At 43.4% G+C, this 24816-nt stretch overlaps 2 protein-coding genes across 12 annotated transcripts in view; one reads left to right on the forward strand and one right to left on the reverse strand.

Annotated features, from left to right (window-relative positions):
- The window catches only part of Mtmr1 (myotubularin related protein 1), an 87381-nt gene extending 73947 nt beyond the window's left edge, over nt 1-13434 (forward strand). For all 7 annotated transcript variants that reach the window (XM_036174289.1, XM_036174295.1, XM_036174290.1 and 4 more), the window contains one exon: nt 10933-13434. In XM_036174289.1, coding sequence (XP_036030182.1) covers nt 10933-11097 — 165 coding nt within the window. In that variant the 3' untranslated portion in view covers nt 11098-13434. The remainder of the gene's footprint in view (nt 1-10932) is intronic.
- Nucleotides 13435-16395: 2961 nt separating this feature from the next.
- Nucleotides 16396-24816, reverse strand: part of Cd99l2 (CD99 molecule like 2) — an 85636-nt gene continuing 77215 nt past the window's right edge. For 3 of the 5 annotated variants that reach the window (XM_036174263.1, XM_036174261.1, XM_036174259.1), the window contains 5 exons: nt 24546-24584; nt 23544-23663; nt 19682-19699; nt 18310-18375; nt 16396-17030 (listed from right to left, as the gene is read on the reverse strand). In XM_036174263.1, coding sequence (XP_036030156.1) covers nt 16966-17030; nt 18310-18375; nt 19682-19699; nt 23544-23663; nt 24546-24584 — 308 coding nt within the window. In that variant the 3' untranslated portion in view covers nt 16396-16965. The remainder of the gene's footprint in view (nt 17031-18309; nt 18376-19681; nt 19700-23543; nt 23664-24545; nt 24585-24816) is intronic. The other 2 variants (XM_036174260.1, XM_036174262.1) reach the window with 2 other exon arrangements.

Raw genomic sequence — 24816 nt, forward strand, 5'->3', positions numbered from 1 at the left:
GCTGAGCATTTAACTGCTCTTATACCAGCTCTTTTAAAGCCTGAAGTTTCTATTTTGTTAGAGGCCATTGCTGAACCCATAAAGGCTTGTCTGTTAACCACTTTAAAGGTAGAGCTGTTGGTGTCTTTGAAAGATCAGTAGTTGTGCCTTGTTCTTGTACAATCTGGATGGCTGGTGACCACTTATTAGACTAATACCTTCTAATATTTCTCTCAGAAACATGTGTTTGTTTATGGTTTGTTCCTGAGGTTGGAGAAATATTAATCTGAGTATTCCATTGTTTTAATCAATCATGGCCCCATAAGTTCATAGCTATATTAGCCACATGTGGCTTTAATTTTCCTCTCTGTCCTTCTGTATCTATACCTTTGAGCCATCTTGTGCTCTGTTTCACCTGAGATAATGTTCCAATCCCTAACAGCTGAACATTTACCTCCTGAAGAGGCCAAGTTGGATCCCAAAATTCTGGTGCAATTATGGTCATGTCTGCCCCTATGTCTACTAAACCTTCCAAGAGACTGTCATTTATTCGTATTTTAACTTTGGTCTTTGTTCATTTATATAAGTTTGCCAAAAATTGCTTTATGCTTTCTCCTGAATTTCCTGTTCTCCGTACTACAGCTGTTCTGTCACCCTGACCAGCCTGGTTTATTCCAATAGGCATGTGGTTATTTAAAGGCTCTGAGAAGGGGTTTCTTCTGTGGTGGCAGGAAAGGACTGAACTGAGTTTGCTTTGGGTTCTGCATGAGGCCCCTCTGTGAGTTTCTCAAGGACAGAGGCAAAGTATTATCTTGTCTGTCCCTTGTTGATCTACATTTGTTGTCCAATGTTTACTCTTACCACACCTTGTGCATAATGCAGAAGGGAGGGTCATTCTGTTGCCATTGTTCCTTGAATAAACATCCTTGCTGTGAATGCCCTGTTTACATTCCCTTTTCAAATGACCTTGTTTACCACAACTAAAACATCTGACATTTTTCCTCAAAGCTTTTGATATAACCTCTCCTATCCACATATCATCATGGTCATGAGACTCAATATTAATTGTGTCCCTGATCCAATACTTCAAGGGTGCTGATCTAGCCTTTAATGGCCTGATTGTCCTTTTGCATGCAGCATTTGCATTCTCAAAATCCAAAGATTCAATTATTATCTGTCTAGCTTCTGAATTTAGTATCATTCTATTTACTGATGAAGACAGCCTTTGTAAGAAATCCTTGGAGGATTCTCTTGGGCCCTGGATAAACTTTTGTAAATGATTCAGTTTTCTTTCCTGCTTCCTCAATTCTGTCCCATGCATTCATGGCTGCCATGTGGCATAGAATTAATGTTTGGTTATCATATATACATTGTCTTTGTATATCAGCATATTCGTCTTCTCCAAGAATCTGATCCTGGGAAATTTCCACACCTCTAGTCCTAAGTCCCTGTTCTGTAGATTTAGCTTTCCCTTTAAACCAAATTTTCCTCTGTAAATGTGGACTGGCCTCTAGCACCACTGCACCTAATTCTTTCCAGCCCTGAGGTATAATTCAATTACAAGTTGACCACGGGTTTAACACCTGCTTTCCAAATAGAGAGTGCATGCCATTTGATACTATAGCTTCCTTAATTCTCCTTAAGCCTAACATTGCCACTGGGATCCCATTAGCTTGAACACAATCATCTGGCAGTTCCTGTAAGCTTACCAGGTAGATTAAAGTCTTGTCTGGTAACCTGAGGCTGATTCTCTGTAACAGTATAATTCAGTCCTGAGCTAAGTTCACCTTTAAATTCTTCTGTCTGAGTCTGAATTTCTCTATAAGGCATTGTAACAGGTTTTCTAAACTCAATCCTTAGTTAGGTTCACCATTAAATTCTTCTGTATGGGTCTGAATTTCTCTATGATTCATTTTAACAGTTTTTTCTAAAGCTTTTATCTTGGCACTTAAATTGACCAAACTTTTTAATACTAAAATAAAAATGATTAAACAAATAATATTAAGAATTGATTTTACATGCATCCCATCAACATTAATTATCCTCTCATTTAACTGTTCCATTTTCAGACTGCCTAATATGTTATCAAATAGAGACCTAGTTCCTTTCATGGTAAAAATGCCTCCCCCCCCCCTTTTTGGGTTTTTCAAGACAAGGTTTCTCTGTGTAGCTTTGCACCTTTCTTGGAACTCTCTGTAGACCAGGCTGGCCTCAAACTCACAGAGATCTGCCTGCCTCTGCCTCCAAAGTGCTGAGATTAAAGGCGTGCACCACCACCTCCTGGCTTCCCATTTTTTTTAATGTGGAAAAAATAATTCTCTTTTAACTAAGTTCACCCTTTACAATATCTTAATTGACTTACCAAGTCTGTCGACTGTGTAGAACAGTAGAAGTCTGAGAGAATTTCAAAGCAGCTAGTTAGTGTGTTGGCTGTCCAAAATGGGAATCCAGAGAGAGAGAGAGAGAGAGAGAGAGAGAGAGAAGAGAAGAGAAGAGAAGAGAAGAGAAGAGAAGAGAAGAGAAGAGAGAAGAGAGAGAGAGAGAGAGAGAGAGAGAGAGAGAGAGAGAACCTACTACTCACCAGGAGAAAAAAAATCTAAAGAAAATCTGGCCATTTGCTCTGGCCTGAGACGTGCAACTGAGCCTGAGCCAGGGACTCTGTAAGCCCACAAGCAGTCTGGCCATGTGCAGCATTCAGCTCCAGCAGAACTGGGACCTGCAAGGCCACAGGAAAGTGGCTTTTTTGTGAATTTCTGCCCCACATTGCATGCCAAATTGTGGATGAATTTCTAAATGGTCTTATTAAATAAAACACACAGAGCCTAATATGGGGGTGAAAGCCTTAGATCAGGGAAATAAGGAAAGCCACCAGCCAACCTTACCTCACCAACTCTGCAGCTTCCAAATGCATGTTACTTCCTGTCTGCCTACACCTTTATATGCCTTGCTTTTTTGCCCTCTTTGGCTCTCTTAACCCAGCTACCTCACTTCATCTTCCTACACAGCTCTGTCACTTTCTGTCTGTCTGTACAGACGACCAGACCTCTATGATTGGTACTAGGATTAAAGGCATGTGTTGCCATGCTTGGCTCTGTCCCTATTGTGGCCTTGAAAACACAGAGATTCTGCCTGCTTAGGGATTAAGGGCATGTGCTGCCTAACTTCTTGTTTACTTAAAATGGCTGGTCTTTCCCCTCTGATCTCCAGGCAAGCTTTATTTATTAATATACAAATAAAATATCACCACATTTCAGCACAAATAATATATCACCACGTCCCACTTGTTCTGTTCAGTGGCTGAGCTCTTGATACACATGAAGTACTACCAGATAGAACTCCTGGAGTGCTCCCCTGATCAGCTATACCATGGTTTTGACTCAGCCTTTCTCCTCACCCTTAATCTTCTCCACATAGGTAGCCAGGCCTGGTGGGATCTAGGTCTAGAGATATGACAGATGGAGGCAGCCTTCTCTTGAGATTTTTGTCTTTTCTTGAGTTTAATACTCTAGAGATTTAAAAGACGGCCAACAGGAGCATGCTGTTTTTCTTTAACATCATATATTTCATCAGCCAAGGACCAGAAACATGTCCTCCTCATCTATCCTTCTCACCTGGTGTCTTCACAATCTCCATTTCTTCCCTAAGGCCCAGTAGCTAGGGGAAAGTTCAAAGTACTCCTTTTTCTTTTTATTTGCCCAGGATGGAACTCATGGCAGTACCAGCACTTTACTAAATCTCACCTAGATGGTGCATTCAGTTTTAAACTCAGCTATGGGCTTCAGATGACATGTACATATCTCTTTCCCAGATCTTCTGTTGTCTGACTCCGCAGCCCAGGCTGATCACATGTACATCATTTTCTGATGCTTTCCTATTACATTCCATTTGTTTCACATAGCTGGAACTTTCTTCCTCTACATTCCCAGTTACCCTGCCATCCTTGGGACCTTGGGAATATTCTCTAGAACTATGTTATCAGAACTGAGACCAGCACTTGTCCTCCTCATAATGCCAGGCTCTAGGTCCAGGCCCTATGTTCCCCATGGCCTATTCCTCTACTGCCACTTTTTCTCTTCCAGTGCTAGTAACTCCTGAGAGTCCCACAGAAATTTAAGTGTAAGGGGCATGTCTGTGATTCACTAGAATCTAGAATTACTTGTCTTTCTGACCTTATCAGTATTTTTGTACTGTGCTATTTTGGGGTACAATTAACACCTCTTTTTCATTAAGTAGAATCAAATTTATCAAAAATCTGTTACTGTTTTATTGATCTATGTTATACAATTTACATACAGTGGTTTCATTATGAGATTTCCATGTACAACACATAATGTTCTTTTATTATAATAAGCTATCATTGCCCATTCACCCATTCACCCTTTCTCCCTTCAATAGCCTTAATAGTTCTCCTTTACTTACTATGTTTCCCTTGCCCAGATTTCTCATGTGGCTTAGGAGCCAAAGCTTGTATTCCACTTCCAGCAGCTTTCTCCTGTTGTATATTTCTGTCATGCTTAGGCACCTGACTGAGCAACAGAAAAGTTGAGCTATAGCATGTTGGAAACTGATCACTTTATATTACTTAGAAAATGTTATTAAATAGTTGTCTTGATGACTCATGAATAGGCATGTAGAGTGGGAGGAATATGTTTAACATTAGAGGAATACCCAGTCAGTGCACTCTGGGAACTGAATGGCTTCTTAGGGACTGTAGGAGTTGCTCTCTACCCATATTCTGTCCTTAGCAGGTTGCAAACTTGAAGGGTGGTGAAGCTAGGTAGAAAGCATCCTCATGGCTATGTAGATTCCTTCTGCTAGTGATTAGCAACATATCTTCATTGCACATTCCTGGGGTAAAGGGGTGTCAGGGACTAAATCATTCATAAAGCCTACAGCCTGCAAGAGAGTCTGTCTAAATGCAAAATGCAGACAGTTTCCTATAAAGGTAAGAAAATGTTTCAGTATGGTGAGGGCAATGAGGAGCCATAGCATAGCTGCTATCTTGCATCTCTTACGTTTGACTGAGCATATAAGTTTACTTAATGTTCATGACAATCTCACACAAAGAGTGAAAGAAAATGTTGGAAAGAAACCATAACTCACCCAGCATCTTGCTGCCTGGTACATGTTGTCATAGAATGCCTCTGTGTGGGCTTAAATTCCATCTTTATCAGTGATTTGCTGCCAGATCTAGATCAAGGTCCTGAACCTCACGGGGCCTTCATAGGGGCACATAAGCATGCCTGTACCAAGTAGTACCCAGCACCATGGTATCATCCTGGGAAAGTGGCAGGTTGGGGAAGGCAGCATTCTATGTTTTCCCTATACAGTGCTATGCAAAAGGGAGAATTGAGAAGGCTATCTATGAGCCATAAACTTCTCTAAATACAGCAAACACATATCAAACACATGCTAAGTGTGCTGAGCACACAGTGTTTTGGGTGGCAGGCAGAACTTTGGTGACAGCAAATTCTAGAGGGGCATGTGGCATTTGTATGACACAGCCAGGTATGTGTTCTGAATAGATTGCTTCTCCACTGACAGCATTTAGATGGATGGGAGGGTGGGTGCACTGAAGACTATGACTGGGAAAAATATTCAGATAGATGGTGTGGATATAAAATGGTAGGACACTGAGCCAACTGAAGTAGAGAAAAGTGTGCAGAAGAAAGGAAGGACACAGGACATCAGGTCTCTGAGATAAGGAAGTAGCAAGATTGACTACTGAGGGCCTCCATGTCAGCATCCAGAAAAGGATGTGCAATGGTGTATGGCAGTGGGTATCCTCTTAGGGCCCTCTTGGCTTCATTCTCATGCATGCTAGTTCCCAAGGGACAGACATGCCTGGCCTTTTTTCTGGGCATTTTCTCTAATATGACCACATTGTAGCTAAGCCTCATGGTTGTCTATTCCTTCGGGCATGCCTTTGCGTACTTGTAGTTGAAAGTTTTCTTGTTTTCTGCCTGGGCCCTGAGGTTGGGACAAATCTCTCCCATCCATGACCTGTAGCTGCTTGGTCCCAAATACAGACACACAAGCTTATATTAATTTTAACTGCTTGGCCATTAGCTCAGGCTTACCACTGACTAGCTCTTATACTTAAACTCAGCCCATTTCTGTTAATCTATCTGTCACCACATGTTCTGTGGCTTTACCTTTTGCCATTACATGCTGCTCTCTGAACAGCAGGCTGGTATCTCCTGACTCAGCCTTCCTCTTCTCAGAATTCTCCTCATCTCCTTGTCCCACATGTACTTCCTGCCTGGCTACTGGCCAGTCAGTGCTTTTTTTATCAACCAATCAGAGTCACATATATTCACAGCATACAGAACATCCCACAGCACCTCCCCTTTTCTGTCTAATCAAAAAGGTGGGGTTTAAATTTAACATAGTAAAATTATATATAATGAAACAGTTATCAAGCAAGAATTACAGTTACAATGTCTAGTCTACTTGTATTTGGCAAAATTAAAGAAAATATTCTATCTATCCTATATTTGTGAGTCTAAAGTTTCATATATAATTTATCTTTCATCATAACCAAGGAAAATCAAAATTGGAACTATCTAGTCTTCAACTACATCAAAGACTCCCAGAAGGATATAATATTACCTAAGTAAACGGGAAAAGCATTGTAATCAATTTCCAAAAATCTAGAATGACAGAGACAGCTGTCTGCCTGAATAGTCATCCAAAGTTCCTCTGTAACATTGGAATATCCATCTTCAGCCCACTGGCCTAGAGTCTCTTAGTCACTTCTCTCTGTACTGTAGAATATCTGTCAGGAACCTGAAGGACCATTTTGTCTTGCAAAGTTCAGTGGTCACCTTCCTATGGGTCCTGCATGTCTAGTCAATACAACATTTCATCAAGCAATCTAGGCAAGAACAGTTTCTTGCCCAAATGGCTATTTTTGCTATGAAGAAAATAAACTCCATATGGAGGGTCTTCGATGCCCATCTTTCTCTCTGAAATAAATCGGTGCTGCCAGGAGCAGATGTTTCTCACTGTCCAGAAAGTCTAAGTTTTTAAAACATTTTAAATGCCATATTTTGTAGGTCTTTGAAGTGTTTGAACATTACCTATCTATCTGAAATATATCTATATATATCTAGAAGACTTAACATGACTATATGTTTGACTATCATAGAAGACTAATTAATCTGCATTTCTTAATTATCCATTACAATTTAAATGAGTTACATAAACATAATACCTTAAACAAGAGTAGAAATATACATACAGTATAACAAAATTAACTTCAAATTTGTATCAATAAACTAAAATGTATACCAATGTAAAACATTTTAAACAAGTTGCTCTTTAAAAGTAAGTTTAACAATCCACCCTTTTATCCTATCAGATCTATATCCTATATCTCCATATCATATCCTCCTTTCCTCTTTTAGAAGGAGATTGACTATGACCAATAATAATTTGTAACCAACAACCTAAACAAAAACAAACATCCATAGTCCATTTTGGGGGAATGTTGGTATAATTTTCTAGGTTACTTCCTGCTAATATTCTTATGGGGATCCTGAGAAAATTAAGAATTATGGTCAAGTTCTGACTGGAATAGTCTGTGAGGCTCAATTGTCTGAGCCAGTTGCCTTGAAATCGTTCTGGATGTTGGATCATCTGGGCCATGGTGTTATCAGAGACCTTTCATGGGGTCTTGGCTAGTCAAACCTGATCCATTTTAACCTGGAACAAATCCATAGCCTCTTGCTTTCTGTGGAAACAAAAGCAGAGCCTCCTTTCCAAAGCAACATACCCTAAGATTCAAATTTTGAAGTCAAGATACCTTTAAAATATACATATTGGTTTAACTGAGCAGCCTTTACAATCAAATGTCTTTCTGCCATAAAAAATCCCAAAGACAATGTAATCCAGACTCTCTGTGTGATTTCCATCTTTACATGGCTTATCTTTTATATTACTTTCTCTTTAAAGACTTTATTTTTTAAAACTTCCTATTTTTAATGTAACTTTATATTCCCTTTACTCTCCCTTCCAAGCCTACATTCATTTTTATACACATTGTAAATCATTTAAAATCTTATTCCATCTGAATCTGACTTATTGTACATCTATGATCCTTCTCTGACCAGAAGAGATTATAAACTGCTAAACTGCATTTTTAGGATTGAAGCAGCAGCCTTGGCTGCTGACTCTGTCCATTTCAACTTTTCAAAATGGCAGAGGTAATTCATCTCCATCTCTGAGAGCCATGCTGTCTGCTGACTTTGGGACGCAGTGGGTCCATGCCTCCATCCAGCAGCGTGTAGCCCAGAAACCTTTCTTTTTTTTTTCTCCCTATACTAACAAAAGCTAAATCCAACATGTAGCATACTGTGTGGCTGGGAGATTCCTCTGTGCATTGCATTGGGTATGTAGCAGTACACAGGTCAAGCCCACATGCTACAAACCTGCCATACTGTAGCTCATGGCTTGCCTGAGAGACACAATTAGGAATCTCTTTTTAGCTTCATTTTAGAATCTTTTTTTAAAAAGCTTTCTTAGGTTTTAGGTCCCACGTTTTGGCACCACTTGTAGCCAAAAGTTTTCTTGTGTCCCATCTGGGTCCTGTGGTTGGAACAAATCTCTCCCATGCACAACCCACAGCTGCTTTGGTCCCAAATACATACACACAGGCTTATATTAATTTTAACTGCTTGGCCATTAGCTCAGGCTTACTATGGACTATCCCTTACACTTAAACTCAGCCTATTTCTGTTAAACTATATGTTTCCAAGTGTTCTCTGGCTTTACCTTATGTCATTACATGCTGCTCCCTGGATTGCAGGCTGGAGTCTCCTGACTCAGCCTCCTCTCCCCAGAATTCTCCTCATCTCCTTATCCTGCCTATACTTCCTGCCTGGCTACTTGCCAATCAGTATTTTATTTATCAACCAATCAGAGCAACACATTCACAGCATACAGAACATCCCACAGCACATAGTTAAAAATGAAGCTGAGATGTGAGAAAACATACAAAAAGTGACATGAAGATATAAGGTGATAACAGTTCACTGAGCAGCCATGGGTCTCAGACCCTGTATGTTTTGCTCCCAAGGTTACATGTGGGTTACTGATGAAGGCTTGATTGAAAAGTATTACTACCTATAACTGGACTAAATGGTTCCATGGGTATGGCAAATAACACAGAGATCCTAAGGGAGAAATGGAGCATTTTCCCAGTACACAATGGGCTCTGGAGCCAGCCTTTGCTATGTGCTAATATCATTTCTTTCTTTTTTTTTTTGTAGCCTGCCAAAATGGAGTTTTGGTTTTGGGTTTTTTGTTATTATTATTTTAACCTTTCGGTTGTTTGGAGGCACCTGTCTGCCTTTACTCTTTCTCCTCCTGTCAGTCTTGCTGGGTCTCTCCCATCCCACTTAAGAGGAATGATTGCCAATAACACTCAGGATGGTACTTTCAAGTGTTTCAGGATGTAGAAGCAGGACCTGGTGAGAGGTAGGCTTGAGAGGCAGACTGGGATTTAGAGGCAAAGCTCAGGATATTACTATTAGTCCTGAAGAAGTAGCCACTGAAGCGTGTTATGTAGTAAGCTATATTGTCTCCCTGAGGATTAGGACCAAGTCCAATAGCTGCTGTGTGTACAATGAATTGGAAACAAAATAGAGCTCTCCAGACCCTACCCATGCCTCCTTTGTCCCCAGATGGTAACCTTCTTTGCTGCTATCACCCCCAGTCTGAGAAATCTATAAGGGCAGTTTTGTCTATAAGGGAAAAGCTGGGTCTCCAGTCTCTGGGCTCCTAGTAGGTGCTGAGGATGTCTGTTGGCTTAGAAAGCTGAGCATGATGAATATAAATACTAGGACCCTCTCATCTCTTTGTTGTGCTCCCCCACCATCATCAGGAGATCTAAAAGATAATCAGGGTGAAACAGTGAAAAAGTACTAAATGGGAAGCAAAGGACTGGCCTCCCCAGAGCCCCTGTGTTCTGGCATTGCCCTCCAGGGGCTTTCTGCCAGCTCCAGTTCTGGTTGATGAAAATGTGGACTGCTATGTTGAAGAAAGTGCTGACTTAACAGAAGTGTCTGCAGCCAGTGGAGCTATTTCTAAAAATGCTCAAGTACAGGGATAATGGAGGTGGGGGTCTCATGAACACAGCTTTATCTAGCAGCTTGGGAGAAGCTACTTGCATTTGTGATTCCTCCAAAGGCTGCCTGTCTCTGAGTCTGTACATGGTAGCCTTGGTTGACTTGGCTATATCTGAACATGTTTGCTCCTTCCTGAGAGCAAAGAGAATGGAGAGTGAGGATGCCTTGCCTGCCCCAATACCTCTTCATGCCTAGCTTGTCCCCAGGATCTGCAGGACAGCCTGGGTAGCCATCAAAAGCTCCTACTTGTGGAGACAGAATCACTGTGTTAATTAGTATTATGTCAGTGTGATACAGGCTAGAGTTATCTGGGAAGAGGGACACTCAGTTGAGAAAATGCCTCTATAAAACTGGCCTATGGTATTTTTTTCTTGATGATTGATATGGGAGGGCAGTGCCACCCGTGGGCTGGTGGTCCTGGATTCTGTAAGAAAGCAGACTGGGCAAGCCATGAAAAGCAAGCCAGTAAGTAACATTCCTCCATGGCCTCTTCTTCAGCTCCTACCTCCAGGACCCTGCTTTGAGTTCCTGCCCTGGCTTCCTCAGTGATTGTGATCTGAGAGTTATAAGCTGAAATAAATCCTTTCCTCCACAAGTTGTTTTTGGTTCTTGTGTATTATCACAGTAATAGAAACCTTGACCTTATAAGACAATAACTTACACTTGGTACAAGATTGGTCAGTGGTTTAGGAGACTATACACATAGGCATCTGGGTGTTGAAAGAATTACTAGGGTATGAGCCTAGATACTGAAATGCTGTGTTTAGAACAAACCATACTCCAATAACAGTGTGCTAACAGCCTTGTCTCTCTTTACTGCCAGATGCCCATTCACCAGAATCTCAAGGAGCTGCTGGCTGTCAAGGCTGAGCTGCAGAAGCGTGTAGAGGACCTGCAGCGGGAGGTGGCCACACGAACCATCTCATCTTCTTCTGAGAGGGGCTCTTCACCTACCCACTCAGCCACTCCTGTGCACACCTCAGTCTGATGGGCAAGGCCAGTGTCCTAGGGCATCCTGCTGCTCTACTGTCTTCCAGCAGCTCAAGGACCTGGCCATTGATGCTATATGGTTCTATCTTGTCATTTTAGGATTAGACCCAGGGACTATTTGTGTGGCTAGCTGACAGCTCCTATTGTTAACAAGTACTTCCTTTGTGTGAACAGCCTGTGACACTTTTGAGGGTAGTCTCACAAAGGAGCAACATGTCACAGCCACCCTGTGAACTACCTTGTCTTAAACAGGTAGCTTGGGAGAAACTAGATTGAATACAGTGCAGTATTTCAGCCTAAGAGAATCTCATACCACTTCTTTCCAAGTTAAGTCCTTTGTTAGGAACAACCTGTTCATGTATAGAACACATCGCCAGCCATGTCACTGCTCTCAGCCTTTTGGAACAATTGGAAAAATATTTTTAAATGAAATGTTAGTGTGGCAAATGGACCTCTGCCACCTGTTCTACAGTTATCTTCATGAAAGAAGTCCTCCTGTACAATTGGTACAATATGTACTGCTGTGTACATACAATGTATTTTTTAAAGAGAAACATACCTTTATTTTCCTATGTCCTTTTTTTATGTTAGAATAGTTGTCTCAGGAGTCATCTGCTGAACTGTGCTGTATGAGAAATTCTTGCCCAACAGAGTTCATGCTGACTTTCATGTGGTACATTTGAATTATGATTCTAGATGTGTCATCTCAGTGAATGTAATATTGTCCTCTAATTCTGGTACTTGCCTTTTGAGGTGGCACAACCCATTCATTCCTTGACAGAGGTAGCAGCAGTTTCCCTCAGGATATAGCAAACTGAATGCTTAGTCCTCTGGCCTTGTTTCAGGTAAACTAAGGACTCAAGCAGTAATTCTTTGTATGTGTTGGCCTCCCTCTATGTCAGCTCTCTAAAGGATCAAGTCTTGGAAATTACTCTGGGCATTGGACCTTGCATCCTACCACTTGTTAAGATGGCCAGCACCTGTGTCAGAGCAAGTCTTTCACCTGTTAGATACCTGGACACCACATCTTCATTTATCACAATCTCTTCTCAGTTTATTCACATGGCTGCCTGTCTACACTTTAAAGCAACCAATGTGCTGAAGCTTTGATTTGGAAAGCATAGCATGCTCTTCCTTGATTTTCCTTTCTCAGAGCCAGCCTTAGCTATCCAGGCCTCTCTCCACAGTTAACAAATGAGCTCTGCTACTCCGTCAGTCCTTCTGGGAATGAATTTCCCATCAGCTTCTCTGTATGCAGTACCAGCATCCCCACTGCCATGCCCATTTTTGCATGTCACAAGGTCCTTCAGAGTTGGGGATGTTTGAAGCTGCAGAGAGAAGCCCCTGAGCACAGACGCATCACATCTTCTTCTGGTCATTGTCCAATCACTGGATGCCATGCAGTCCTATACGTTGACCTAGATTTCCAAAATGTATTCTTAAAGAGTTTTCTACAGCTGCATTTAGGAAATAGATGAGTTTTCAACTTGGAACCTTCTGATTCTTACAGAAAACTATCCAACCATAAAATAACCAGAGACATTTATTCAAAGTTTGATAAGCTAAGATGAAGTCTCCATTTTTAACATCTGGGGGATTTGTTTCTAAACTATAGTTTATGTGATAATGCTTTTGATTTATTCTCCTTATATATACAAAACCTTATTTGTAAATGGGTAAATTGCCATGCCTGAGATAGGACTGCTATGAGTTCAGGGCCAGCTTTGGCTATATACTGAGTTCTAGACCAGCTGGACTATATTGTGGAACACTGTCTCAAAGTCAAAACCAAAAAGAAAATAACATAAACTACAATATTTTTCCTTCATATACCTTTTAAAACTGGTATTTTACATTTACTCATTTCCCCTACAAATACTGTGTAATTCCCTAGAAATAATAGGACTATTAAACATAGGGTGGAATGGATGATGCCTTGACATCATCAAACCAGAACCAGAGAAGCCATGGGGGCTGCTGCTTGGTGAGGTCAGGTAGCCTGGTACAGATGGCTGGTAGAATGGGGATCTGGCTCCTAGTCAAGCCATGTCCTCCCATCTGTGTGCCTGCAGCACCCCTAGAAATTTCCATTGGATATTAAACAAGCACAAGAGAGTATTTCCCTTTGTATGTTTCTAGCACAGAACTGTTTCTAAAACAACTTGAAGTGTATTTTTCTTATCTAAGCAATTCTTTCATGTTTGTTTTATTTAAGTACTAGAATGTAAAACCTTTAAGGTTCAGATTTTTAAACAACTAGTACAATATTGTATTTGCCTCATCTGATGCACTGTATTCCAACCTGCAATTAAAATTATAATATGTTTGCTCCTTGGTCTTTTTGTTGTCTCTCTCTTTTAAACATTCCAGTAGGTTCCCCCCCCCCCGCCCTGAGGAAAATGAGTACTAATCAAGTACCATGTGTTGAATGCTTACTGTGTACCCGCCACAGTTAATATATGTAAAGTGTCCAGTGCTATTTGATTGACTTAACCAAGTTGTCAGTAATTTATTGGGAGTCTTGAGTGTTTGGGCCGGAACAGGTAGGTGATCTGATTTTCAAATCTGAAAGTCCCTTGTTTATAACCTTGAAGAAATGTTGAAGACACAAGACCTGGAGTAACCAGAGGCAGTGGGTCCTCCTTATGCAAATGCAGTGTTCTCATTGGTTCTTGGCCACTCTATGGGACTGTTTTTCAAGGTTCTAAAACCCAGTGTGAAATTACACCATCTCCTGTGTGTCACCATTCTTTAATCGCCTGATGTTATTCATCCTCTTCATGTGAATCATGGTTGAGTTAGCAAGAGAGCCCAATATTAGGCATACGAGGGTTGGAGTACCTCCCAGGCTGCCACCTGTAATAGTGTCCCCATGGAAGAAAGCACACTCATTACTGGCTCACTTTCAGGATTGAGCAGTATGCTTCAGAGCTACCTGGATGGTAGAGCCAATGCTGATCTTCCCAAAGGAACTGATGCTGTGGCAAGGGTGCTCTGCTCTGGCCTCTCCCTCATTACAGTATGTCAAACATGCCATGCTGCAGTTCCTGTACCATGTGAATCCACTATCAGAATCCCTGAGATTGGGCACTTTGTGGGAGGAATAATAGCAAAATGCTCAAGACACACCTTTGGCTGGGGAGAGGGGAATGAAATCAGTACCATATCACAAATGACAACAGGAAAAAATGGATAGCATCAGAATACAAGGAACTGTTGGATTCCATTTTGTTTAATGCAAACACTAGACCATTTACAATTCACACTTGGATACAAGCACATAAAACAATGTACAGGGATTCTGGCAGTCTCCAGCACATCTTCCTCAGAGAACTGGTACCAACCACAACCCAAGTGGCTGAGATAGTGGGTCTGTCCCACACCAGGGTGGGCAGCCCCCTACATCAAGCCACTTGACAATGTTGAGCTTTTCTAAAGTTCTTCCTGTCAAGTCACACTGATAGGGATCTGATCTTGGCAACTGGCTCTTCTTCATTTGCTTTCTCTCTTCTATCACCTGGAACTAGCTCAAATTGGCCAACTCAGCCTTCAGGGGGGACATAGTCACAAAACCAGTCCCAAAACTTCTGCAGGCAACAATGCCCCAGCAAGTATAAAATGCCAGTGGGAAGGAGGAGCCCGGCCCCTGGGGTGAGATTGTATGAACAGGAGGCCGATGGCCCGCCCAGGCCTGTCCAGCCACTTAGCTAGCGCCTGCGGGCTGAGTGATGGGTTTTATGCAGAAGGGCTTTATGCAGAAGGCACCGAGGTAGCTAAGGGAGAGCAAAGTAGAGCTCTTTTTCACTGGAACCAGTGCTATTGAGAAAACAGTTTCACAAGAGGGCATTTATTTTACATCATGGCTGTGGAGTTCAAGGGCTTTGCCATCAGACAGGCCTCAGCATAAAGGTAAAGTAGACAACCCCCGTGAGATTACCTTAGCTACATGTCAACAGGCCAGAGATACTAAAAGTCTTCCTTAAGCCACCTCTAGCTCAGCACTGGCCAGAGGGTGGCACCACCATCAATGTCCTTGGTATCAGTGAGGCACACTCCTAATGAAGTTGACAGAAATCTGACCAGCAAGTTAGGAGGTTCTTGAAACTGACACATCTTGCAAGCAATGCCTCCCTTGCTAATTAACTTCCCAAAGAATAAAGGAGGATTTCTGAGGCCATGTTTTGTTTTGGTTTTTTCCATCTTGGTACCATTTCCCCAGTGCTCCAGTCTCTCTATTAGATCCACAGACCTAGTGTGCCTGGGACCAAAGGCCAATCAAAAGGGGCATCTCATAGTCCATAGGTACACACAGGGAATGGGTGTTCAGGCTGCCTGGAGACATGACACCACCAGCCCTCCACCATAAATAGTCTTTAAACTACAAACACACTCAAGGCATGCATTCGACAACACAAGATTTCAGTGGTTTCTTAAGGTGGGAATGGCCTCATCCCAGCTCAGCAGATGTGAAGGAGCCAATTTACAGCCTGTGGAACATATGGGGCCATCATGTTGTCCAGAGGAGCTGTGAGTTTTGTAAGTAGCATCTTGCCTTCCCAGTGATAACACTCTGCTTTCTGAAGTACATTTTGACCTGGCAAATTATTAGTTCACATTACAGTAGCTTAGCTTTCAACTGCAGGATTCAGTGCAGAGCTCACTGGAGCCAAGGGCCAAAAGCCAATGGAACAATCCAGGAGGTAGCCAGCTCTTGCCCAAACTAGGTGGTAGCACACAGCTCTGGGCCAGCCAGGTGAAGCACTGGTCCTTGGTTTCCTACATTTACCACTGTGAACATGGCCAGAGCCCTCTTCATCATAGCAGGCAAGGAGGACAGCTACACAACTACAGAGGCAGCAGCGATGTTCCACTCAGCTGAGCCAGCTTCCTTTCCCTCACCCCTCCCCCTTCCCCATCCGCTTCTAATAAAGTAGCAGTCATGCTTCTGGTTTCCATGTTCATTCTCAGGATCTGTAGCTTTTGCTACTCAAATAAGATCATGTACATGGCAGGGGTGAGCACCTACCCCCAAATGGTAGAAAATTCATTTCCAATGCAGAAATTTTCAGGCCAGCCAGAGACCCTTATGGAATCTGATGGGAATCAAGCCTGCAAGTCACAGCTCCCACATTGTTCTCCAGATTCCTAAACTTAAGGTGAGGCTACAGTGAGATGCATATTTGCACTAAAATAACTGAAGAGACCCACCTGGACAGCTCTCTGGAAGCTGAGCAATATAAAACCTGAAGTTGGAAAGAACAATAAAACTTTTAAAAATGCCTAGGTGTTACGTGTGTGTGTGTGTGTGTGTGTGTGTGTGTGTGTGTGTGTGTGTGTGTGTGTTGAAGCTTGATGCTAACCAATTTGCTTCTTGCAGGGGCTCCATATTTGCCAGATCCTAGCTGAGCATCCTACTCACAGCTCTTAGTGGTCAGTGCCACAGCAACCCCTCCAGCATATAGGTAAAGAGTCTCATAGTACCTAGGGATTGCTTAAGCAGAAATGTTTTCCTTCAGCACCGTCTCCACCATCCTCTTGTTTACCCTCACCTTGGTTCTACCTCCTTTTTCCCCATGCTAAGGCTGGAGCAGGCTGTCTCTATGGTCCAGCAACTTCCAATGCTGGTAATCCGCTCAAGTCTCAGCACCAAGTCTCTTCAGAGGACCAGTGGCAGAGCAGTCACTGTATTCTGCAGGACAGGGCACAGAAACTACACTCACGAACACCTAAGGCTTGTCCAGAAAACTCAGCAGAATAAGAAGCCAGCAGCATGGGAAGAAACTTGAGGGAAGGGTCAGCAAATGAAATCTGGGGCTGGGTCACAAGCAGTGGCACCCTTCCTGTGCACCTGCCACTGAACAGGGCCTCAGATCCGGGGTGGCTCAGGTGGTGGAGGCTCTGCAGACTGCATTTCTTGTTTTGAGTATGTCACTAGGGAGAGAAGACATGTGTTAGGAGGGTTTCAACCTCTGCTCTACCCAAGTTCTGTTAGAAGTTTAATTCCATATTTCATGGACAATTCAGCACATCCCAGGCCTGCTCAGTGCCCCCTGTAGGAACTGCTACAGGCCTTGGATACAAAGTTCAGGGTGGGCCAAGGGAGAATAAAGGCTGAAGCCTGTCATGCTGCACAAAAGAGTTCTGCTTCTATTTCCTCTTCTACAAAATGGGCATGCTTCTGTAAAAACTTCTGGATTATTGGATCTAAAGCATTCATCATAGCACTCTGTCCTTGGCAGAATTGCTCCTATAGAATCCACAACTATGCATTTGCATCCAGGACCATTTCCATACTGGTGCTGCACTACCAGATAACTTCTATAAACAGTGACCTGGGGACCTCATTCTCCATTATAGACCAGGTATGACCATGTCCTTCCTTAGCACTCAGGTTCCATAGCTGCTGTCCTGTAGCTCTGGTCTCTCTTCTCTTCTCCTTGTCTGTGCCACCATAGGCTCAGCTGAAGGAGAGCAGGCTTATCTCACTGCCTCACGAAGCCATGCCTCCCCATCAGCTTTCTTGGACCACAAGAATGTCTATCTCCCTCTCATTTGGCTTTACCATATGTGGCCTCAAATTTATGGTAGCCACTGAACCCCAAAAGTGCTCAATGACCCCAGAAAGGGTAATAGAACATCTAGCTTTTACCTATGTGTCTCCTTGTCTTTAGTCATTTTCTAATTGAAAGGTCTAGAGATACATGTGAACCCACATCTGTAATCCCAGCACTCAGGAGGTAGAAGCCAAAGATCAAGAATTCAAGGCTACTCCCAGCTACATAGTGGGTTTGAGGCCAGTTTTGGCTACCTGAGACCTTGTCACAAACATATAAAAATTACAAACAAATAGACTAGAGGTCTAGATGCAAAACCTTCCACAGCTCTGGATGAGCATGCCCAGGATATATGTGTTTCTGCTGTCAAAGAGGTAAGGTGTCCCAGGATCACATTCAAATGATTCAATAGTTGTGGGTGAGCAGCAAAAGTACCTAGAAATTATCACCATGGTACCAGTGTCCCCATTCTCAAGAAACAGAGAGGCCAGCTGACCTGTCACAGTATACAGGCAAAGCTGGCCCCTGAAGTTTTTTGATTAGCAGATATTCCAGAAGCCGATTCTTCTGGGCCTTCCTAACCCAGTTCTATTCTGTGCTGGAGCCACTGAATTTGGAAAGCCTTCAGCAGAGGACAGTGATGGAGAAGTCCTCACCTTGAGGTTCTTCACACACAACGGCTTCCAGGTTCTCCCCCTTCACGTAGTCTGCATTGAGGCCCTCTGCAAAGAGCCAGAGCAAATAAAGGAGGCATAAGGAAACAAAGGAGCCCTCATGATTGAAGACTCCTGACTGAGTCCTCTTTGACAGTAAACTCTGCCAGCCCTCTGTCCCTGGATCACCAGCACATCATCTTCTTGACAAAGACTGGCCACCAAGGAGCAAATTGCCAAGGACTTCTCATGCCATCCTTGCAAACAGTATCATGCATCAAAGGCCCAACAAACCTACCCCCGCTTCCATAAAGGGCCACTGCCACCATGTCAAGACAACAGCTATATCCAGCAAAGAGGGTACCAAATGACAGTGCTCTGAACCATCCATAGGACCACATGAGGCCCAGAGTCTAAGGAGGTGGGCAGGGAGAAGGAGTCAAGAGCTAAGGGAATGACTGATGAATGCAGGGTGAAGGAAGGGCAGATATGGATGTGCAGGGCTCAGTCTGGAAATGCCAGCATATGACCTTCCCAGCAGTACCTGCATGCACAAGGAAGCCAACTAGCTTCTCCTGATCACAGGAATGATTGATGTCCCCACCCATGCTTGGAAGGCCAGGTTCTACAAACATCTGTTCTACTCTAGTTTGTGATCTGGCTCCCCCCACCCCCACATTATCCCTAAGGGCAATGAAGCAACTCAACAAAGCATCCTCTTCACTCAGCCAAAGGCCATCACTCAAGGACTTGGAGCAGCCCTCCACTCCTGTTTGTATAAGTCCTCTTATCTTCTGTGTCTTCTCTCTCAATAACTGAAGGCCTGAGGGAAAATAGGTTCTGATTCTAACTGGCCAACTCACTGGACACAAGTCATTTTCCTTGCTTTTACCTGACTTAATAGCTGCTGGGTTCAAAGCAAAAGCCAGATGGGCCTGTGAAAAATGCAGGTAATATTCTTCAGCAGGGATAGATAACTACCATTCAAAGTCAGGCAGGTGATGACGCCAGTGCCAATGGGTGGGAGCTGGAAGACATGTCTCAGGCTCCCAGACCACTGCCTATACTCTCAGTTGGCAAAAAGGAGATAGTCTTTTTCCTCTAGTGGCTTTTGGGATATGTTCACCCATGGGTATCTGAGTGCCTCCCTCTCCACCCCATGGACATCCCTGACTCCTGCTATCTTGGGCCTGGGAATAGATGATGTGGGAGGTGGCATCCTCACAACATATCAGGAAAAGCTACAAATGGTATGGTCACAGGCAAGTTGGTGAATGCCAGGGAAAGAGCTGAGGTAGAAAGCAGGGAGAAGGGATTAATGAGGTTTCCAGGGCCAAAGCACAATAAATATGAGTAACTCAAAGCATATTGTTACCTTGCCCTTCTGCTGCATCTGAAGGCAAGACACAAAGCTTAGAACCCTGGAGTAAGATCTCAGCTCCAGGCAACAAACCCACTGGGTATTTACATAAGATTCACTGACACTTGGCACTGAGGGTGGGCAGGGAAACTAAGTGTTCCCAAAATGGGAACCCCTTTAGTAACAACAGCGGTTGGAGGCCAAAGTGGTGAAGGAAGGTCCTCCTAGCAGCCATCTGCCAACTCCCTGGAGCTTTCTATCTACCCTTCCAGATCTCAAATCACTGGAGGCCATAGTTGACTCAAATCAGCAGCCCAGCCGGACAGTGGAGATTAGAAGCAAACACTCCTGATTCTTAAAAAGTTAGCCACCCACACAAGCATCCTTGGAGTCCTTCCTGATCGTGTACCATCACAGTGCAAGTGGCAGTCACACTGTCCCACAAAGTTCCACAAGTCAAGTCAAGACAAGTGCAAGCTTGAGTTCTAGCCACAGACAATGAAAATGCAGGCTAATCTAGGCTTGAAAAAGGTCAGCAGGGGGCGCTGTGGCAGCACATGAAGCATAGTTGATGCAGCCACAGAAGGTCCAGAGAGAAAGCTCCTTGGAAGAGGTATAACCCAGGCCTGAACAGTAAGAGTAGAGAGGAGCAATGCAGAGGGGAAATAGCAAAGGCTGTACCCTGGAGAAGGCAGAGCATATAGACAGGGAAAATGGCTATGGGGAGGAAGAAAAGGAAGGAAGACTTCCTGGGGACAGGGAGAAGCCAAATGGCCAGAACTTTGAATGCCAAGTGCAGCTCAGGGTCTGGGCTGTGACCTTGTAGTCATCAGGGAACCTGAGGAAGTCCAGGTATTTTTCAATAGGCTGCCCTAAAGAAGGTGAAGTGTAAGGGAGACAGAGTCAGAGAGGCTGAAAAAGGCCTAGGCATGGATGAGCAACAGTAAGAGGGAAGCATGTGTGTGGTTCATCAACAGGAGGCACTGTAGGACTCCAGACTCCCAGCTTGGGAGGACAGATACAGGACAGATGCTTCATTGTTGGAGAGACAATGAAGTCTAAACTCTAAGCCCCACATAAGCAAGCCAGCTTGCTTAGCCTGCTTGTTCAGCTTGTCAGCCCTCCTCACCACCATGTCCTTAACAAAGCAAGTGGGCTAGATGAGGGTTGTACCCAGACTCTCCCAGTCTCTGTCCCTTCCTGTGCCACTCTGACCTTGGCTGAATCCCCTCCATCACATGAAGCTATGCTAGGCCTCTCTCATCAGTGTCTGTGACCTCACCCATTAAACCTGTAAATGTTACCTTACCTGGGAGAGGGATCTTTGCTGACACAATTGAGGATCTCAAAATGACTGCATTCAAGATTTAAGTTGGAGACAGCATTAAAGCCAAGGAACACCTGTATCGCCTGAAAAGCTGAAAGGTATAGAACAGCACCTTCTCCAAGGTCTCTGCAGGGAGTGTGCTCATATGGGTACCTGTTTTTGAGACAAGGCCTTATACTGTAGCCCAAGCTGGCCTGTAACTCACTCTGTAGCACAGATTGCCATGGAATCACAAAAATCCTCCTGCCTTAACCTTACTAATGCTGGGGTTACAAGCATGTGCCATCACATTTGGCTAAGAAAAAAAGTTTCAGTTGTTTGAAATCACAACAGTTCTCTGTCCTAGAAACCACAAGAAACTTAGACAACTGAGCTGGGCAAGAGTGCTCACTAGTGAACCTTTCTGGTATACACTGATGGCTCCCAAATTGGGGCATGGAGAGAGGCATTGGGTCTGAAGGGCTTACATTTTTATTGCTAAGGCTGAAGCCTTGACCGGATTCTCTAACCACATAGCAGGAGAAATTATGAGAATACCATGGCACAAATGGACCAGATGTAGTACTTCCAGCAAAATTAGACTTTTGTCACAAATGGACCTGATGTAGTGCTTACAACAAAATTAGACTTTTGGCAGTTATGAAGACAGAACCATGCCTCTAGCTATTCCCAGGTCTGCCCATCACTGTCTAAGAGCATCACTTATCAGGAGACTGGCTAGAAATTAATTAAAAAATATTTCCTAAATGACACTAATGACTTTGATCAGTCATGCAGAGTAGTGTTTTTTCTCTTAGTTATTTCCCAAATTTGACCATAGCTCAAGTTCAAAGTGTTATCTTTTTATCTCTTCACAAGACCATTTGGAGAATGCTTATGCAAACTCTGGCTTCCCCCTCTAGCCAGCAAGAAGCTGAGTTGTTCTCCCCAAATAACTGTGAGACCAGGACCCTGATCTCTTCCTTAAGGAGAGTATATAGAGATGGCAGCTCCAAGAGCAGCCATGTGGGTGGACTCCCCATCTCATTACCATCTGTCTGCTAGGGGAGAGGATAGGAAGAGAGCTGCCATGCCTCTGGAACAGAAACTTCCTGATACTCCCTCTGCTTTCAAAGGCACCAAGAATAAGGCTGGAGGAGATGAGGATAATAATCATCTTCCTATTTCCTTGTTCCAGGCACAGTCCAGGAGGGTGACACAAAGAGCTGTCTTCACATAACATGCAAAAGTGTTCAAAAGGTCTCCCTCCAAATATTCTACCAGATCCAGGGTCATCATTGGCCTCATCTAAGCCATCAGTGGGTGGGACCCCCATCCTTTTAGTCAATTAGAATGTCACTTTTCTTTATAATTGAGGGGCAGGCAGAGGTAGGAAAAATCTAGTCTTCATCCCCAATATTTCCTTGTTCCTAACCACCCTACCACCAAGCTTGTGGATGCATGTGCATGTGGTATCCTTCATGAAAAATGTTCTACAAGAGCAAAAGAAACAGGCAATACTATGGTCAGAGGATGAAACAGCTGTAATGCCCACATTCAAAGCATCCCAGGAGCCAGGTTAGTTTCCTAGGAATCTCAGGTCCAGGTGCCACCAAAGGCAGAGGTCCATAACAAGGACATGTAGAGACTGAAAGAGATGGCCCAAAGCTTCCCAGAAAAATCGAAGAATCTGAGGAAGGTGAGGAAAGGGGAAAAGTATGGCTGAGTCATGAACCCTCCCTTGAAGCATAACTTTCCAGCCCTGAAATAGAGACATTCTACTTGACATATTGACGCTGTGGTACTGAAGCCAACAAATCTGGTCCTTTTGTTCTCCCTCAACAGCATCCTCAGAGGCTCCATGCCATGGGGTGAAACTAGCCTTCTAAAACTGGAGACCCTTTGTAACTATTTGATATATCCATAGGTGCTGTACTCATGGCTACAGCCTGCAAAAAAAGCAATCTGCTCTCTAAAATTCCAGCACATAGGGATGAAAAGAAAATTACTCTATGATTTGTCTTTCATTACTACTCCTTAAAATAACTTATGAGTTAATACATTTTTAAATGACCTGACTTAAGGAGGAACAGAGGCATCTAGGTAGTGACATATCAAGAAATCAAGATCAGAAAGGAGCAACACCAGAATCATAAGAGGCCTGATGATGTCCACTGCCGTGTCAAAGATAATCAACGATATCATGGTATTCTGATTGGCAGTAGAAGGGCTGTGACACTGTGCCTCTGAAGGCCCAACATCCACTTGGATGAGATCTGAGGTCATAAGGATCTCTTGGGGTTCCTCTCAATCTATGGAAACAAAACCTCACAGTGTTCACTGAGCTTTGTTCCAACAGTATGGCCTCTTCTAGTTGAAATGCCTGGAAAGTCAAGATCACATAGTCTGGCCCTATATGTTCTTCCAGACCAGGATAAACTTTAGTTCGGCCTGAATTTGTTTCAAAAGATGTACAAAGTTTACCTGCTAGGAAGCCTACTACTATTGAGAAGGTAGGGGAAAGGATGAGAATTTGCCTGGGACCCTTTCCCTGCTTGGGTGTATACTTACGCTGAATGCTGAAGCAAAACTTCTTCTGCTGGTAGGAGATGTAGCTGGATACAGCTCCAATCAGGGCCATGGCCAGGGCACTGGCAACACCTGCAATGGTGCCAGTTTCTGTCGACATGCCTAGACATGGAAGAATGAATAGAACTGAATAGACAAGACCCCAAACTCCAAGTGCCAACAGGTCATTCAGGATTCTGCTGCTCTGATAGCCCCAAGTTATGCTGGCTCAGATGTCCATAATCTCCAAGTCCATGTAGAAGAGCTATGTCACAGATACCCAAGGCATGGCAATGACACAGTGGTCCTTTGTATTTACCAAATGCTTCCAGTGTTCCTTAAAGACTTTCATCGACAGAAACATGAGAGGCGGATTGCAGTCCTCTCTCTTACAGAGACCCAGTCAGTTATCTGTGTCTGAAGTTAGCAGGTTTCCCACTGGGCTACCTATCTTCATGTTATTTCCACTGAATGGTTGCTCTTCTCTACTATTGGCCTCATGATTCTATTGGTAACTGTGGTGATTTAGATGTGAACTATCCCTCCAAAAGCTCATGTGTTGAAGAATGTCCTTTATGCAGAAATGAGGAGCAATAGAACCTTTGAGAAGTAATTAGATCATGAGGCTCCATCCTCAACAGGGGATGAAGTTGCAGTGGAATGAATTTCAGGGCTGCATTATAATAGCCAGCTATCTATTTCTAAGAACCCAAGAGATTAGGTGAGCAGCCTTCTCAACCATGGGTGTCTGCTATGATAGATCACTTCCCAGGAGGCCCAAAGGCAACAGGATCAAGTGACCATGCAACAGAACCTATAAAACCATGAGCATCATACGTTTTATCATCTTTTAAATTATGTATCTTGAGTATTTTTCATGGTGATGGAAAGCTGTCTAACAGAAACATTCAGGGAAGGGCAAAGAAAAGCAACTCTAAGACCAGAGTGGACCAGTGTTATTCTTCCTTGTGGATCCAACAGAAACCTTAGGCCATAGATACCCACCAGATCCAGAGTCATCATTGCTGCCATAATCGCCACCACCTGGAGAAAAGACAAAAACACTTAGTGTCTGCCATGACCCCTATGACCCCAAGACCAGTAGGCTCAGGCCTCTAGAAGGCCTCCTGAAATGATCGCTTCCATATACTGAGCTCTTGTTACATATACTCTCTAGGCTCTGGCTTCAAGTTTAATTCTTCATTATCCACTAGGAGCAGTTCTCTTAGCATCCCTGTCTTACAAGGGCAGGAGCCAAGGCTTGTAGGCATGAAGG

The sequence above is a fragment of the Onychomys torridus genome, chromosome X, assembly GCF_903995425.1.
Source record: "Onychomys torridus chromosome X, mOncTor1.1, whole genome shotgun sequence".
Lineage (NCBI taxonomy): Eukaryota > Metazoa > Chordata > Mammalia > Rodentia > Cricetidae > Onychomys > Onychomys torridus.